Consider the following 14,436-nt stretch of genomic DNA (forward strand, 5'->3'; position numbering starts at 1 on the left):
TTGGCCTTGTACGACATCACACCAACATTGTGACTAAAGCAAATGATCTACGTTCGAGCTCGAGTCATTTCAATTCATTGTGTTTAGCTTTCAAATGAGGTGCAATGGATCAGCACACCTCAGCTGTATGGGTTACAAATATGTAGGATGGCTCTGTGGGAACTGTTAACACTGCTGTTCCCAGACTGGAGGATATTCGTTGCCAATATGTTCTTGGCTTGGTGGAAGTGGGCTGGGTTCAGGATTCTTGCTTCGTTCGGATTGGATTTTGAAGAAGAAGACGTTCTCGACAAGTATGAAATGGACTCGACCTTTGAATTACCCACGGAAGATTCCATGGAGTCTATCATCACGCCGCCCCCGGCTGTCAAGAAGCGCAGAGCCTCCTGGGGAGGAGATGACGAGGTGAAGGTGGAACGGCTCGACCAGACCTTCCACCAGTTCCAAATGGGGATGGCTGATGTTAGCAGAGTGTACGCCAGAGACCTCCCTCGCACGACAAAGATGCCCCGGGGTAGAGGCAAACCAGAGACCAAGTTACCCCCCCGTAGGGACCACCGGCTGCGCGGGAGCAACTTCCACAGGAGAACCGGCAGGCGGGAGAAGGATTGGATGAAACGGTGGATGGAAAACATGTTGGAGAGGCAGAAGTAACTCCTCCCGCACCAGCGTTGATTGCAAGGTCTTGACTTCCAAAAGAAAGTTGTGAAACTTTGCAGGGAAAACTTGAGAATGCAAGCCACTGTAGCCCAAGTATATCTAAGCTGAATATATAAATGGAATTTTGAATTTAAAAATTGACCGCACTTTTGAACTCCCTCTGCAAGTGACCTTGGGTGCCGTGAAACCAACAGATTACTCAGTAGGTGCTCTGATTGAGGATTCCTCTTGCAAGCTTATTTACTTTCACTCATCCTTGGAACACATCATGAATAAATTGTCCGGTTTTTAATTGTTTTACTAAGGAGTTTAAAAAAAGGTTTTCAAATTCCCTGACTTGATAGCAGGGGGAGCTAAACAGATGGATGTACAGGGAGAATACAAGGAACTGCAATTGCCGGTTTACTAAAAAAAAAAGACACAAAGAGCTGGAGCAACTCAGCAGGTCAGGCAGCATGTCTGGAGAACATGAATAGGTGATGTTTTGGGTCAGGACTATTTCTTCGTTCCATCCCAAAACGTCGCCTATCCATGTTCTCCAAGATGCTGACTGACCCACAGAGTCTGAAGACGGAATGGTAACATTTGGCGCCGCCGTTTCAGTGATAAGCATTAACTATGTGTGGCGCCAAAACGGAGGCGTCGAAACGGCTGCGCCGAAAAGTACCAGACCTTCTGAAGAAGAGTCTTGACCCGAAACATCACCTATTCCTTCGCTCCATAAATGCTGCCTCACCCGCTGAGTTTCTCCAGCATTTTTGTCTACCACAGTTACTCCAGCACTCACTTTTGTGTCTTTTCTTTTAAATCAGGATGATCCCTGGACTCCAAGGGTTAAAATATGAGGAGAGATTCCACAAACAAGTTTTCTTCCATGCATTTAGATGCTTAATAGATGATTAATAGATCAATATTTTCAAGATGTTTAGAGGACCTGATAGATTGGATAGAAACTATTCCCTCCGCTTAGGGAGTCCAGAACATAGTATTTTGTCAAAAGAATTAGAGGCAGGCCTTTCTGGACTAAATTTTGGAAACATTTCTACTCATTCAGGACAGTTGAACTTTGAAAGTCTCGTCCACAAATGATAATTGATGCGGGGTCAATTGGTCATTGTAAATTGATAGGCTTTTGATAAGCAAAGATAATAAGAGGTATGGTTCATACATTGTAGGTGCAGAATTAGGCCATTTGGCCCATAAAGTCTGCTGCGCCAGTTAATCATGGTTGATCTATCTTTCCCTCTCAACCCCATTCTCCTGCCTTCTCCCTGTAACCCCTGACACCCTTACTAATCAAGAATCTATCGCCACCATAAAAATATGCATTGACGGCCTCCACAGCCTTCCGTGGCAATGAATTCCACAGATTCACCACCCTCTGCCTAAAGAAATTCCTCCTCATCTTTCAAAAGGTATGTCCTTTTATTCAGAGGCTGTACCCTCTGGTCCCAGAGTCTCCCACTAGCAGAAACTAGGTATGTTGCAAAACCTACCTTCAGCGGGCGCTGCAGATCTGTCGCAGCCCGTGTGCGCGATTTTGGCGCCTTTGAGAGGGGGGCGGGTTTAAAACGCGATTTTCTCTAGGCTATTCAAATCGAGGTTGTTCAGCCTACTTAGTTGCTGACGAAAAATCGCTGCGAGGTTCGTTCGCTGCAGGTATTTTAAAACTATATTGGTTAATTTAATTGTTATAGTAGGTTAAAAATCATCCTCTAAACCCGCGACCGCCGACAACGGGACGGATCTCATGCAGGGGACAACGGAAGGTAGGTTGTTTATTTTTACATTAAAAAGCGCTTCTTAAGATCCCTTTATACAAAATTTTATGTTGCGAGTAGCTAATTTGGGGGCCCATTAAATCCTGCAGTATTTTTCTGGGCATATGGGGTACAAATCCACCGCAATGGGAACGTTCCAAACCAGCGCGTTCCACAGAGTTCCACAGGATCCCACTCGAAAGCTGATTTAAATGGCCATTAATTTACAGCAATTGAACACTAAATTCCTTCCATTTGGCCTATAAATTAATGTAAATGAGATTTTAAAATCATGTTTTATTGTGAATTCTTTGTGAATGTTATTTGGACACTTAGGCTATTTAAAAATGTTAATCTTTTCTTAAGAAATGGATAGATGTTTAGATCTAGTAATTGAAGTTTGGAATTAGCTACAATTGGGAAACTAACTAATTATATGCTTTAATTTCAGGTCATCCAAGTAAGATTGTTTAATATTTGTTTCAGAATGCTTCAATCTATAATAACTGAAAATTTCTTTCAGTTCTCTTAATTCTTAATAAAGTTATGGCCATATCACTGTCCTCGATCACAGCTTTTGTGTTAAGTCAATGGAAAATCAATAGGGAACAAGATGCTAATTTCCAAGTATGAAAATGGCCATAACTTTTTTTAATACTGAAGATATGAAAGTGAATTAGCTGTCAAATTAAACTTATTTTTGTGCTTTATCTGATGGGATAAATTGCAGACTTGATTTTTTAAATCTCAAAATGTTGTAACATTGCTACAGAAACATCTCTCCACATCCACTATATCCTGGCCTCTATCCATGGTGTGCATGCAGTTACGCCTCCAATTGTTGAATGATAGGACACACTCCAAGGGCTGAATGGCCTCCACTTGTTCAAAATTCTCGACTTTGATGGGAAGTTTCTTTGGTGACAGGTTAACACATGCGAGCCACGAGATTTACCGTGAGAATTCTCCGCACCAGCGCCCTGTGATGGGGCTGTGATGTCTTTAACAGCACAGCTTTCATAGGATACTGGTGTTCCACTGATCTACGATGAAAGTCCGGTAGCATCGCTGTATTTCACCAAGAAAGCGGCCCTCCGGCAAGTGGGTTGATAGGCCTACAGGAACAGCTGCACTTGGCTGAGGAAAGAACATGGTGCGATGGTAGCGTCACCTACCATCGAGGAAAACCCCCTGGCCACGTTCACTGTCTGTCTAATGCAAAGAATTCCACACCCTTCAGAGGTGATACCTTTGGGAGATGGTTCACAAAAGAGATTTGGGGGGGGGGGGGACTAAAACAGAGAGGAAACAGGAAATGTGAATACAATTTGTTTAATTTAATCTTGCAAAACACAGATATAAAATAAGAAACAACCAAGCAATCAACAATCATTAATAATACATCTAATCAGACAAATAAGGTGTACAAAAGATTAGTGACTTACTTTCATGTGGTAATGCTGTAATATCAGCATGGCACCACCAGGGACAGTCATGCACCTTGCCCTTGGGATGGGGGAAGAGCCAAATCAGACAGTGGTTCTCCTCTTGGTCCCTTATCCTGGGATGAAAGTTCCTTGCTCCTAGCCCTCATCCAGTCCAAAACACAAAGTGCTGGAGGAACTCAGCGTGCCAGACCGCATCTGGGGAGGGAAAGAACAGGTGACGTTTCGCGTCGGGATTGAACCCACAGCTCCTCCGGCACATTGTGTTTTGCTCAAGATTCCACCTCTTGCAGTCTCTCGTGTCTCCTTACCCAGTCAGGTTTGGGTTCGGAAGAGTCTTGCTCCCAGTCCCCAGCAACATCCTCTCGGTTAAGGAGTTTGTGTGTCCAGGAACTCACTTGAAATGCAGTCATTGGCAGACATCACTCGGGTACAAATTTGGGAGGTGAGCCTCACTCAACACAAATGATTGATAAAATGATCACAATTGGCAAGTGGCACACCAAGTAAATGTCTCAACTTGAGCTGGAGTCTGAAACACACAGAGAGAAGGGAGCTGACAACAAACCCTTGTCTCCAGATGGTGGAGACGGACCACGCAGGTGACCAAGGCCTGGACTGAGTGGACGTGGAGAGTGTTACCACTGGTGCGAGCATCTAGGACCGGAGGCTATAGCCCCAGAATAAAAAGATGTATCTTTAGAGAGGAGATGAGGAGGAATTTCTTTAGTCAGAGGATGGTGAATCTCTGGGATTCATTGCCACAATGAAGGCTGTGGAGGTCAAGTAAATGGACATTTTTAAGACTGAGTAATTAGTACGGGTGTCAGGGGTTATGGGGAGAAGGCAGGAGAATGGAGTTGAGAGGGAAAGATAGATCAGGCATGATTGGATGGCGGAGTAAACCTAATGGGTCAAATGACCTATTTCTGCTCCAAGAACTTATGACAGCAAGGGCACTAACTAAACCTCCCCTCTGCCTCCACCCAGCAAGTTAGTTCAGCGAGTAATGTTATGTTTGGCAAGAGAACTGGAGGATAGATGTGGTGGGCTAGTTTGGTGGAGCGCGAGATACAACCCAGGAACTTGGGGTGGAGGGGGGAGGCAGCATCCTAGGAGAGAGCAAGACAGAGCAAGGGCAAGGGGGATGATGGTGGGGGATGGGTGAAAGTGTGGTTTGCCTCAGGAAGGACGATAACTCGACAGCGCACTGCAGTCAAGCCAGGCCACAATACGCCAGCATCACTGGCTGAGGGGGAACATGCAGCAATCTGGTGATGACAACACTGGGCGTTCTGTATTTGGCACCTTGCTACCAGCTGCTCTCCAGTCAACACATGGGCTTCACTCTCTGAATGAAGAGAGGAGCGGTGAGCTGAGTGAAGTCCTCCTGAGTCATCGGCGGCGATGTTTCGTTTCTCCGCAGCCTCATGGCTTGCTCCATGGTGTGCCCCAGCTGGTCAGGGCTGAGCTTGGAGGCGGTGTCCAGGCACCTGGTGCCTCTGGCTGACCCGCTGGTGCTCAGTGCATCCTGCAGGGCCTCGAGCAGAGCCTGGCACACTGTCCGACTGGCCTCGCCAGACTCCGCCACCACCTCAAACAGCCGCCGGGAAATCTTCACGTAGTCCAGGAAGACGAAGCAAGTCAGCACTCCGTGCCTGAAGACGCCGAAAGGGACAGCCTCGTGATCCCAGCAGCGCAGTTTGTGGATCAAGGAGCTGGAAGCGGGGCCTGCACTGCCACAAATCTGCTTCAGGAGCTCCGTGTACACTCTGCCTTTGAGACCAGGCTTCTTCCTCTTGTTTGTTGGGCAACTGAGGATCTGGAAGGCCAGGGCTGTGTTCCGGCTGAAGGCTGGTCTGTTGTAGTGGCAGAACAGCAGCTGTTTCAGTGCGTTGGAGACCTGCTCCTGCAGAGAGAGCAAAGTGTGTTACTCTACTATCCAACTCTCCCTGTTCTCGCTCACCCCCAGACCTCAAGAGGCACAACCTCTCCCTCAAATGGTGGCGCAACGGAAGAGTTGCTGCCTCACAGCGCCAGAGACCCCAGTTCAATCCTGACCATGGGGGCTATCTGTACAGTTTGTACATTCTCGCTGTGACCAAGTGGGTTTTCTTCGGGTGCTCCAGTTTCCTCCCACAGTACAAAGACATGCAGGTTGGTCGGCTAATTGGCTTCAGTAAAAAAAAAAATAGTAAATTGCCCCGAGTGTATAAATAGTGTTAGTGTACGGATGATAGCTGGTGGTGCAGACTCAGTGGGCCGAAGGGCAAGTTTCTACGCTATATCTGTAAACTCTAAAGGGAAAGGGCTTTACAGTAGGATTCTTTTTCAGAGTGGGTAGAATCTGGAATGCACTAGCCGCGGAGGCAATGGAAGCACGTACTCTCAATATAACATTTAAGAGGCACCTAGATAAGTACTTGAGTTGTCAAGGCATCAAAGGCAATAGACCAAATGTGGGTAAATGAAACCAGTGTGGATAAGTCTGAAGGAGTGTTTCGGGCCGAAACGTTGCCTATTTCCTTCGCTCCATAGATGCTGCCGCACCCACTGAGTTTCTCCAGCATTTTTGTCTACCTTGGATAAGCACAATGGTCGGCCTGAGGGAAAAACACAAAGTGCTGGAGTAACCCTCACCCATTGAGGCAATGCCTCCCTGACCGCCTCCCATTCTCGGCACCTTCTTTCCAAATCGCATTGAGTCCTAAACCTAAACGTTATCACGAGCACAAGCCCGCAGTCCAGGACATTGTGGTGAATAATCCGCCTGAACTTTGAATGAAAATCGTCAGTGGAGCCAGAAGCCAGTTGACAGATTGAGCTGGGTGTGATGACTGCATGGAACTCTGGGTTCAAATGTGGGGGATTCCGTCACTTTCCAAAGCTTCTCATACAGCCAGAGAAAGGTACAACATAGATACAACTTGCCTTTCATGCCCACACCCACTATGCATCCCCCACCTCTTTCACTTACATCCCTCCCGTTTTGCAGTTCATTCCACTTCTCTGACATTTTTTATCTCCATTTCATCTCCAGCCTTCATCTACCCATAAAACTCCCCTCACCTGTATCCACCTACCACTCGCCAAGCTTTGTCCTGCACCCACCTCTGTCCTGGCTTTCTCCTCCCTGCTGCAATCAGTCTGAAGAAGGGACCTGACACGAAAGAAGGGTCCTGACACGAAAGAAGGGTACTGTCTAATCCCTCCACAGACTACGGGCCCCTCTCCCTGGACAAAGGCCCCGGGCCGGGGGTAGACACTGGGCCCCTCTCGCTGGACAAGGGTCCCTCCTACGGCAAGGGCCCGGGGGTAGACTTCGGGCCCCTCCTCAGACAAGGCCCCGGGCCGGGGGTAGACTATGGGGCCCTCTTCGTGGGCAAAGGCCCCGGGCAGACACTGGGCCCCTCCTCAGACAAGGCCCCCAGGAAGGGGCTAGACTACGGGCCCCTCCTCAGACAAGGGCCCGGCCCGGGGGTAGACTACGGGCCCCATCCTCAGGTTACCTCCTGCGTCCTCGGGACGAGTTTCTCTTCGGAGGCCGTGGCCGCCGCCGCCAGGCTTTGGAAGTAGTCGCCCAGGAAGGAGACGGGATCCTGGGGCCGGTTCTCCAGCACCTTGAGCAGCGCCTCCCGGAGTGTGAGTGAGAGGCCGCCTGGGAGCGGCGGCTCCGCGACCCCCGCCGCCGCCATCTTAGTGCGGGGCAAGGAGCGGCGTCACCTGCAAACCTGCCCCCGGCCCCACAGTAGCGGAACATTCGTACCGGGAACCTCCCTCGCGTTGGAGATCGATACCGGGAGGGGAGGGGAGGGGGGGTTCCTTCAGAGCTGCTTTTATAAATCCAATTACTTTGCTTTAACTTTGTGGTTTAAAATTCCTTCTTTGTGAAAGGTAAAACACAAAGTGCTGGAGTAACTCAGCGGGTCAGGCAGCATCCCTAAAATACATAGATAGGTGTTTGTGTGGAAATAATTGACTGCAGTCAGACACAAAATGCTGGAGTAACTCAACGGGACGGGCAGCATCTCTGGAGAGACGTTTCGGGTCGAGACCCTTCTTCAGACTGAGAGTCAGGGGACGTGGAAACGAGAGATAAGGAAGGCTACAAAGCGCATGTAAGGTGTGAAAAGGACAGATCAAAGTGGACGCTAATCAAGGAAATGTACAATGATTCATTGTTTTTAAGAAGGAACTGCAGATGCTGGAAAATCGGTAGACAAAAAAGCTGGAGAAACTCAGCGGGTGCAGCAGCCTCTATGGAGCGAAGGAAATAGGCAACGTTTCGGGCCGAAACTCTTCTTCAGACCAAAGATCTTAGAGCTCTGCTCTAAGATCTTTGCTTCAGACTGATAGGGGGTGGCGGGGAGAAGGAAGGGGAAAAGGAGGAGGAGACAGCCCGAGGGCTGAGGAAGGGGAGGAGACAGCAAGGGCTAGCAAAATTGGGAGAATTCAATGTTCATGCCCACAGGATGCTGACTCCCCAAGCGGAATATGAGGCACTGTTCCTCCAATTTCCGGTGTTGCTCACTCTGGCCATGGAGGAGACCCAGGACAGAGAGGTCGGATGGGCAATGGGAGGGGGAGTTGAAGTGCTGAGCCACCGGGAGGTCAGGTAGGTTCTTGCGGACCGAGCGGAGGTGTTCGGCGAAACGATCGCCCAGCCTCCGCTTAGTCTCACTGGTGTAGATCAGCTGACATCTAGAGCAGCGGATGCAATAGATGAGGTTGGAGGAGATACAGGTGAACCTCTGTCGCACCTGGAACGATTGCTTGGGTCCTTGAAGGGAGTCGAGGGGGGAGGTAAAGGGACAGGTGTTGCATCTCTTGCGGTTGCAACGGAAAGTGCCCGGGGAGGGGGTGGTACGGGAGGGAAGGGAAGAATTGACAAGGGAGTTACGGAGGGAGCGGTCTTTGCGGAAGGCTGACATGGGGGGAGATGGGAAGATGTGGCGAGTGGTGGGGTCACGTTGGAGGTGGCGAAACTGACGGAGGATTACTTGTTGTATGTGACGGCTGGTGGGGTGAAAGGTGAGGACTAGGGGGACTCTGCCCTTGTTGCGAGTGGGGGGATGGGGAGAGAGAGCAGTGTTGCGGGGTATGGAAGAGACCCTGGTGCGAACCTCATTTATGGTGGAGGAGGGGAACCCCTGTTCCCTGAAGAATGAGGACATTTCAGATGCCCTGGTGTGGAACGCCTCATCCTGGGAGCAGATGCGGCGTAGACGGAGGAATTGCGAGTAGTGGATGGAGTCCTTACAGGAAGCAGGGTGGGAAGAAGTGTAGTCCAGATAGCCATGGGAGTCAGTGGGTTTATAGTGGATGTCGGTCAGAAGTCTATAACCTGCGATGGAGATAGTGAGGTCAAGGAATGGTAGGGAAGTGTCGGAAATAGTCCAGGTGTATTTGAGTGCCGGATGGAAGTTGGTGGTGAAGTGGATGAAGTCAGTCAGTTGTGTGTGGGTGCAGGAGGTGGCACCAAAGCAGTCATCGATGTAACGGAGGTAGAGGTCGGGGATGGGGCCCTGGTACGTATTGAACAAGGATTGTTCGACGTACCCGACAAAGAGGCAGGCGTAGCTGGGGCCGTTGCGTGTGCCCATAGCTACGCCTTGTATTTGGAGGAAATGGGAGGAGTCAAACGTGAAGTTATTGAGGGTAAGGACCAGCTCCGCTAGGTGGAGGAGAGTGTCAGTGGCTGGGTATAGGTTGCTTCTCTGGTCGAGGAAGAACCGGAGGGCTTTGAGACCATCCTGGTGGGGGATGGATGTGTGGAGTGACTGGACGTCCATGGTGAAGATGAGGGGGTGAGGGCCTAGAGAATGGAATGCGCGGAGACGGCGGAAAGTGTCTGAGGTGTCTTGAACATAGGTAGGAAGGGATTTAACCAAGGGGGATAGGATGGAGTCAAGGTATGTGGAAATTAGTTCGGTGGGGCACGAACAGGCAGAGACAATGGGTCTACCAGGGCAGTCAGGTTTGTGGATTTTTGGGAGAAGGTAAAATCGGACCGTGCGGGGCTGGGGAACGATGAGGTTGGAGGCTCGGTCGGGCAGGGCGTTGGAGTTGATGAAGTCGGTGATGATGCTAGAGATGGTGGCCTGGTGCTCGTCAGTGGGGTCATGGTCCCAATTTTGCTAGCCCTTGCTGTCTCCTCCCTTTCCTCAGCCCTCAGGCTCCTCCTCCTCCTTTTTCCTTCATTCTCCCCGCCACCCCCTATTAATCTGAAGAAGGGTTTCGGCCCGAAACGTTGCCTATTTCGTTCGCTCCATAGATGCTGCTGCACCCGCTGAGTTTCTCCAGCATTTTTGTCTACCTACAATGATTCATTGTTGGCTGAATGGAGGGTGACAAGGAGGAGGCATACAAACAGTAAAATTAATTAATGAACTATTATACATTCACTTGATCATCGTCTGCTTTGATCTGTCCCTTGCACACCTTACATGCTCTTTGTTAGCAGCCTTCATCATCTCTCGTTTCCCTCTCCCCTGACTCGTTCTGAAGAAGCGTCTCGTCCCGAAGTATTACCTATTCCTTTTCTCTAGAGATGTTGCCTGACCCGCTGAGTTACTCCAGCATTTTGTGTCTGTCTTCGGTAAACCAGCATCTACAGCTCCTTCCTACACAATACTTCAGAACTGCTTTTATAAATCTAATTAGTTTATTTTACTTTGTGGTATTAAACTAATTATTTATTTAAAAAAAAAAGGTAAACACGAAGTGCTGGAGTAACTCAGCGGGTCATGTAATATGTATGGGGAAATTGATCCTTTTGTCTGGAGGTGCTGCCTGACCCATTGAGTTACTCCAGCACTTTGTGTCTCGGTGTTTGTGTTCTGCTCAATGTGTTTTGTGTTTTGCTCAATACTCCAGAATCTGCAGTTCATTGTTTCTCCATTCATAAAAGCTAGTCGGGAATTTAACACACTACACAACGCTAACGTCAACTTCGAACTATGGTCGTTGGTTGCACGAAGGAATTCGTTGTTTTGTTTTGCTCTAGTGTTATGATGATTAATTTATTTAATTTTAATTCATTATATATTCGATGTGTATTGTGTTTACATGTCTGTTCTATCCATATCCTCAATCTTCCATCACTCATGTTGTCCTCTTGTTGTCCATAAGCTAAGGGAAATGTGTGTCGCCTAGTTATTCTATCTCAGTCCTTCATTATTTTATATAACTTGGTTTAAATCTCCGCTCTATTTAAAAAAAATACCCAGCCCATCCTCTTAGCTAAAACTTTCCAAACCTGCCAGCCTTCTTGAGAATCTCCTCCCCACTCTCCAAACCATGGCATATTTATGTAAAGTGGTATTAGAACTGTACTCAGTTTTCCAGCTGAGGTGTAACTGGGGTGTCTATCTCCCTCCTCTTCTACTCTATGCTACAAAGGAAAGCATCTTGTGCGTCGTTGTAACCATCTTATTGACTTGCCTCGCTATCTATAAGCATCTTTTGGCATTTGTTCCCCCTACCGTTCAATATCGTCCCATTTTAATTTGGTTTAGTTTAGAGATACAGTGTGGGAAATAGGCCCTTCGGCCCACCGAGTCCGATCGACCATCGATCACCCCTTACACCAGTTCTATTCCACACATTAAGAACAATTTACAGAGACCAATTAACCTACAAACCCGCGTGCCTTTGGGATGTGGGAGGAAACCGTAGCGCCTGGAGAAAACCCACGTGCTCACAGGGAGAACATACAAACTCCGTACAGACAGCACCCGTAGCCAGGATCGAACGCAGGTCTTTGGCGCTGTAAGTTTCACGGGTACCTGCCGTTAGCGCCACGAGTCGCTAAGTTGAGTCCACGAGTTCCGACGTTCCCGCTACGTTAATTGTACGTGATTACCACGAGTTAAATTTGTTTTAAACTCGGGGTACCTCGGTTTTTAAATTTTCCACGAGTCAATTTTACTCTTGTGGTTAAGAATTGAAACATTTTAACTCGTTGTAAGAACGTAGTGGCCCGTGCGTTTACCTTAGAGTATCGTGAGTCTACCGTGGGAACTCTTTAACTCAGCGGGCAGGCAGCAGCAGATTGTCGCTCCCTTCAGTTTCCCAGCGACAATCACCTGCCATAACGCGAGAGAGATCATGCACTGTTATAGGTCTCCTTTGCACGTCGGTGTTTCTGTCTTTCTCCACTCATTGTTGGCCCTATCTGTCACCACCCCCACCTACATCCCTCTGCTTCCCGGCCATATGTGTGACCCCTTCCCTCCCCAGCTCCCCGACCATTGCACCGGCGCGGGGGCTTTGCACTGTCTTCACGTCGGCGATGTCAGCAGGTCAGTGCCAGTCGCCCCGGGGCAGTCGCTCCCTTCAGTTTCCCAGGGGGTCGGGACGGGAGGAAGGGGGCAAGGGCGGTACAGTTCCCAGTCTCAGCTCCTGTCCAGGGGGGTGGCCGGAGACGTCAGGACCAACGGGACACCAACCACCAGGCCCACCAGGCCCACTGCAAGCACGGAGAACCCAGAGACCCACAGACAGCAGCAATTCCAGCCCAGCCCCGCTCCAACTTCAGAGGAACCCGCTCCCCGTAGGGGCAGAAGCTGATGGTGTGCAAGGTACGTCTTGTTCTTGGGGTGGTGGATGAGGGGGCGCAGCTCGCGCTGTGGGCGAACTGCCACTTGTCGCCGTAGAGGCCCATCGGGGAGCGGGTTCCTCTGGAGTTGGAGCGGGGCTGGGCTGGAGTTGCTGTTGGCTGTGGGTCTTTATGTTCTCCGTGCTTGCAGTGGGCCTGGGGGTCGGTTTCCCGTTGGTCCTGACGTCCGCGCTGGGAGCTGAGACTGGGAACTGTACCGCCCTTGGCCCCTACCTCTGCAACTTAAAACAAACACACTCTCCTGCTCACCTCACCTAATCCAATGTGTCTGCCCACACAGTCAGTATACCTCTCCCACACTTGTCTCCCGCACTAAGATCATCCCGCAGAGAATGATCCCAGCCTAACCCAAGAGCCATGTCACCCCAGACAGATTAATGACGCCCCCCCCCCCCTCTCTCCGCCTCAACTCACGCCTGGGCACCAAAGCAGCTCAGGAGGCGAACCCTGAGCTCCGTCTCACAACAATTTGATGTGCACATCCGTCCACATTCAAAGATTTCATCTCCAGTCTCCCCGCAGTGTGTAGACATGGCAGTAAATTCAATTAAAACATATCAAACCTGTGTGTTTCAAACAAATCATAAGTATAACTGCTCTGGCACTGGATGGTGCGCATTGTCCCCTTTGTAGGTCACATCAATAGATGCGGCAGCGCTGAATTCTATCTTTAAAACAAAGCCACAGGATGGAGAGGTCTTCTTTAACACTGTTGCTTATTAAAACATAACACTGTTGCTTATTAAAACAAACCTTCAATCAGGATTGGCTCAAGAGTAACTCGGGAGATGAACTTGGAACATCGCAGAAATGGCAAGTAAACGGCAAACTCGTCATACCCGTGGGAACTCGGTTAAACTCTTGATCATACACTTGCAATCTCGTACACAACCACGAGTCAACGTGAGACTCAGCTTTAAACATGTTTGATTTTTTGCAAGAGCTGACAAGTTTCACGAGTTCCTCGACCAGAGGAGCAACCTATACCCAGCCACTGACACTCTCCTCCGCTTAGCGGAGTTGGTCCTCACCCTCAATAACTTTACATTTGACTCCTCCCATTTCCTCCAAACACAAGGCGTAGCTATGGGCACACGCATGGGCCCCAGCTACGCCTGCCTCTTTGTCGGGCACGTTGAACAATCCTTGTTCAATGCGTACCAGGGCCCCATCCCCGACCTCTACCTCCGCTACATTGACGACTGCTTTGGTGCCACCTCCTGCACCCACACACAACTGACTGACTTCATCCACTTCACCACCAACTTCCATCCGGCACTCCAATACACCTGGACGATTTCAGACACTTCCCTACCATTCCTTGACCTCACCATCTCCATCGCAGGGGACAGACTCCTGACCGACATACATTATAAACCCACTGACTCACATGGCTATCTGGACTACACGTCTTCCCACCCTGCCCCCTGTAAAGACTCCATCCCCTACTCCCAATTCCTCCGCCTACGCCGCATCTGTTCCCAGGATGAGACATTTCATACCAGGGCATCGGAAATGTCCTTGTTCTTCAGGGAACGGGGATTCCCCTCCGCCACCATAGATGAGGCTCACACCAGGGTCTCATCCATACCCCGTAACGCTGCTCTCTCTCCCCATCCCCGCACACGCAACAAGGGCAGAGTCCCTCTGGTCCTCACCTTTCACCCCACCAGCCGGCAAATACAACACATAATCCTCCGCCATTTCCGCCACCTCCAACGTGACCCCACCACTCGCCACATCTTCCCATCTCCCCCCATGTCTGCCTTCCGCAAAGACCGCTCCCTCCGCAACTCCCTCGTCAATTCTTCACTTCCCTCCCGCACCACCCCCTCCCCGGGCACTTTCCGTTGCAACCGCAAGAAATGCAACACCTGTCCCTTCACCTCCCCCCTCGACTCCATTCAAGGTCCCAAGCAGTCGTTCCAGGTGCGACAAAGGTTCACCTGTA

General features: G+C 49.7%; 1 protein-coding gene across 1 annotated transcript; it reads right to left on the reverse strand.

Annotated features, from left to right (window-relative positions):
- Nucleotides 1-3,735: 3,735 nt before the first annotated feature.
- tpgs1 (tubulin polyglutamylase complex subunit 1) lies at nucleotides 3,736-7,580 on the reverse strand. Its single transcript, XM_033047030.1, has 2 exons — nucleotides 7,375-7,580; nucleotides 3,736-5,774 (listed from the first exon to the last, which is right to left on the reverse strand). Exons 1-2 carry the CDS (start codon nucleotides 7,558-7,560, stop codon nucleotides 5,196-5,198), a joined length of 765 nt encoding a protein of 254 aa, XP_032902921.1. The 5' UTR covers nucleotides 7,561-7,580; the 3' UTR covers nucleotides 3,736-5,195.
- Nucleotides 7,581-14,436: the final 6,856 nt, after the last annotated feature.

The sequence above is a fragment of the Amblyraja radiata genome, chromosome 29 (genome assembly GCF_010909765.2).
Source record: "Amblyraja radiata isolate CabotCenter1 chromosome 29, sAmbRad1.1.pri, whole genome shotgun sequence".
Lineage (NCBI taxonomy): Eukaryota > Metazoa > Chordata > Chondrichthyes > Rajiformes > Rajidae > Amblyraja > Amblyraja radiata.

Bases quoted from the DNA above. Each gene is read 5' to 3' on its own strand.
- tpgs1 (XM_033047030.1), bottom strand. From the start codon at position 7,560: ATGGCGGCGGCGGGGGTCGCGGAGCCGCCGCTCCCAGGCGGCCTCTCA. The intron at 5,775-7,374 runs GTAACCTGAGGA...CTCTCTCTGCAG, and splicing joins TCGTCCCGAGGACGCAGGAG to GAGCAGGTCTCCAACGCACT.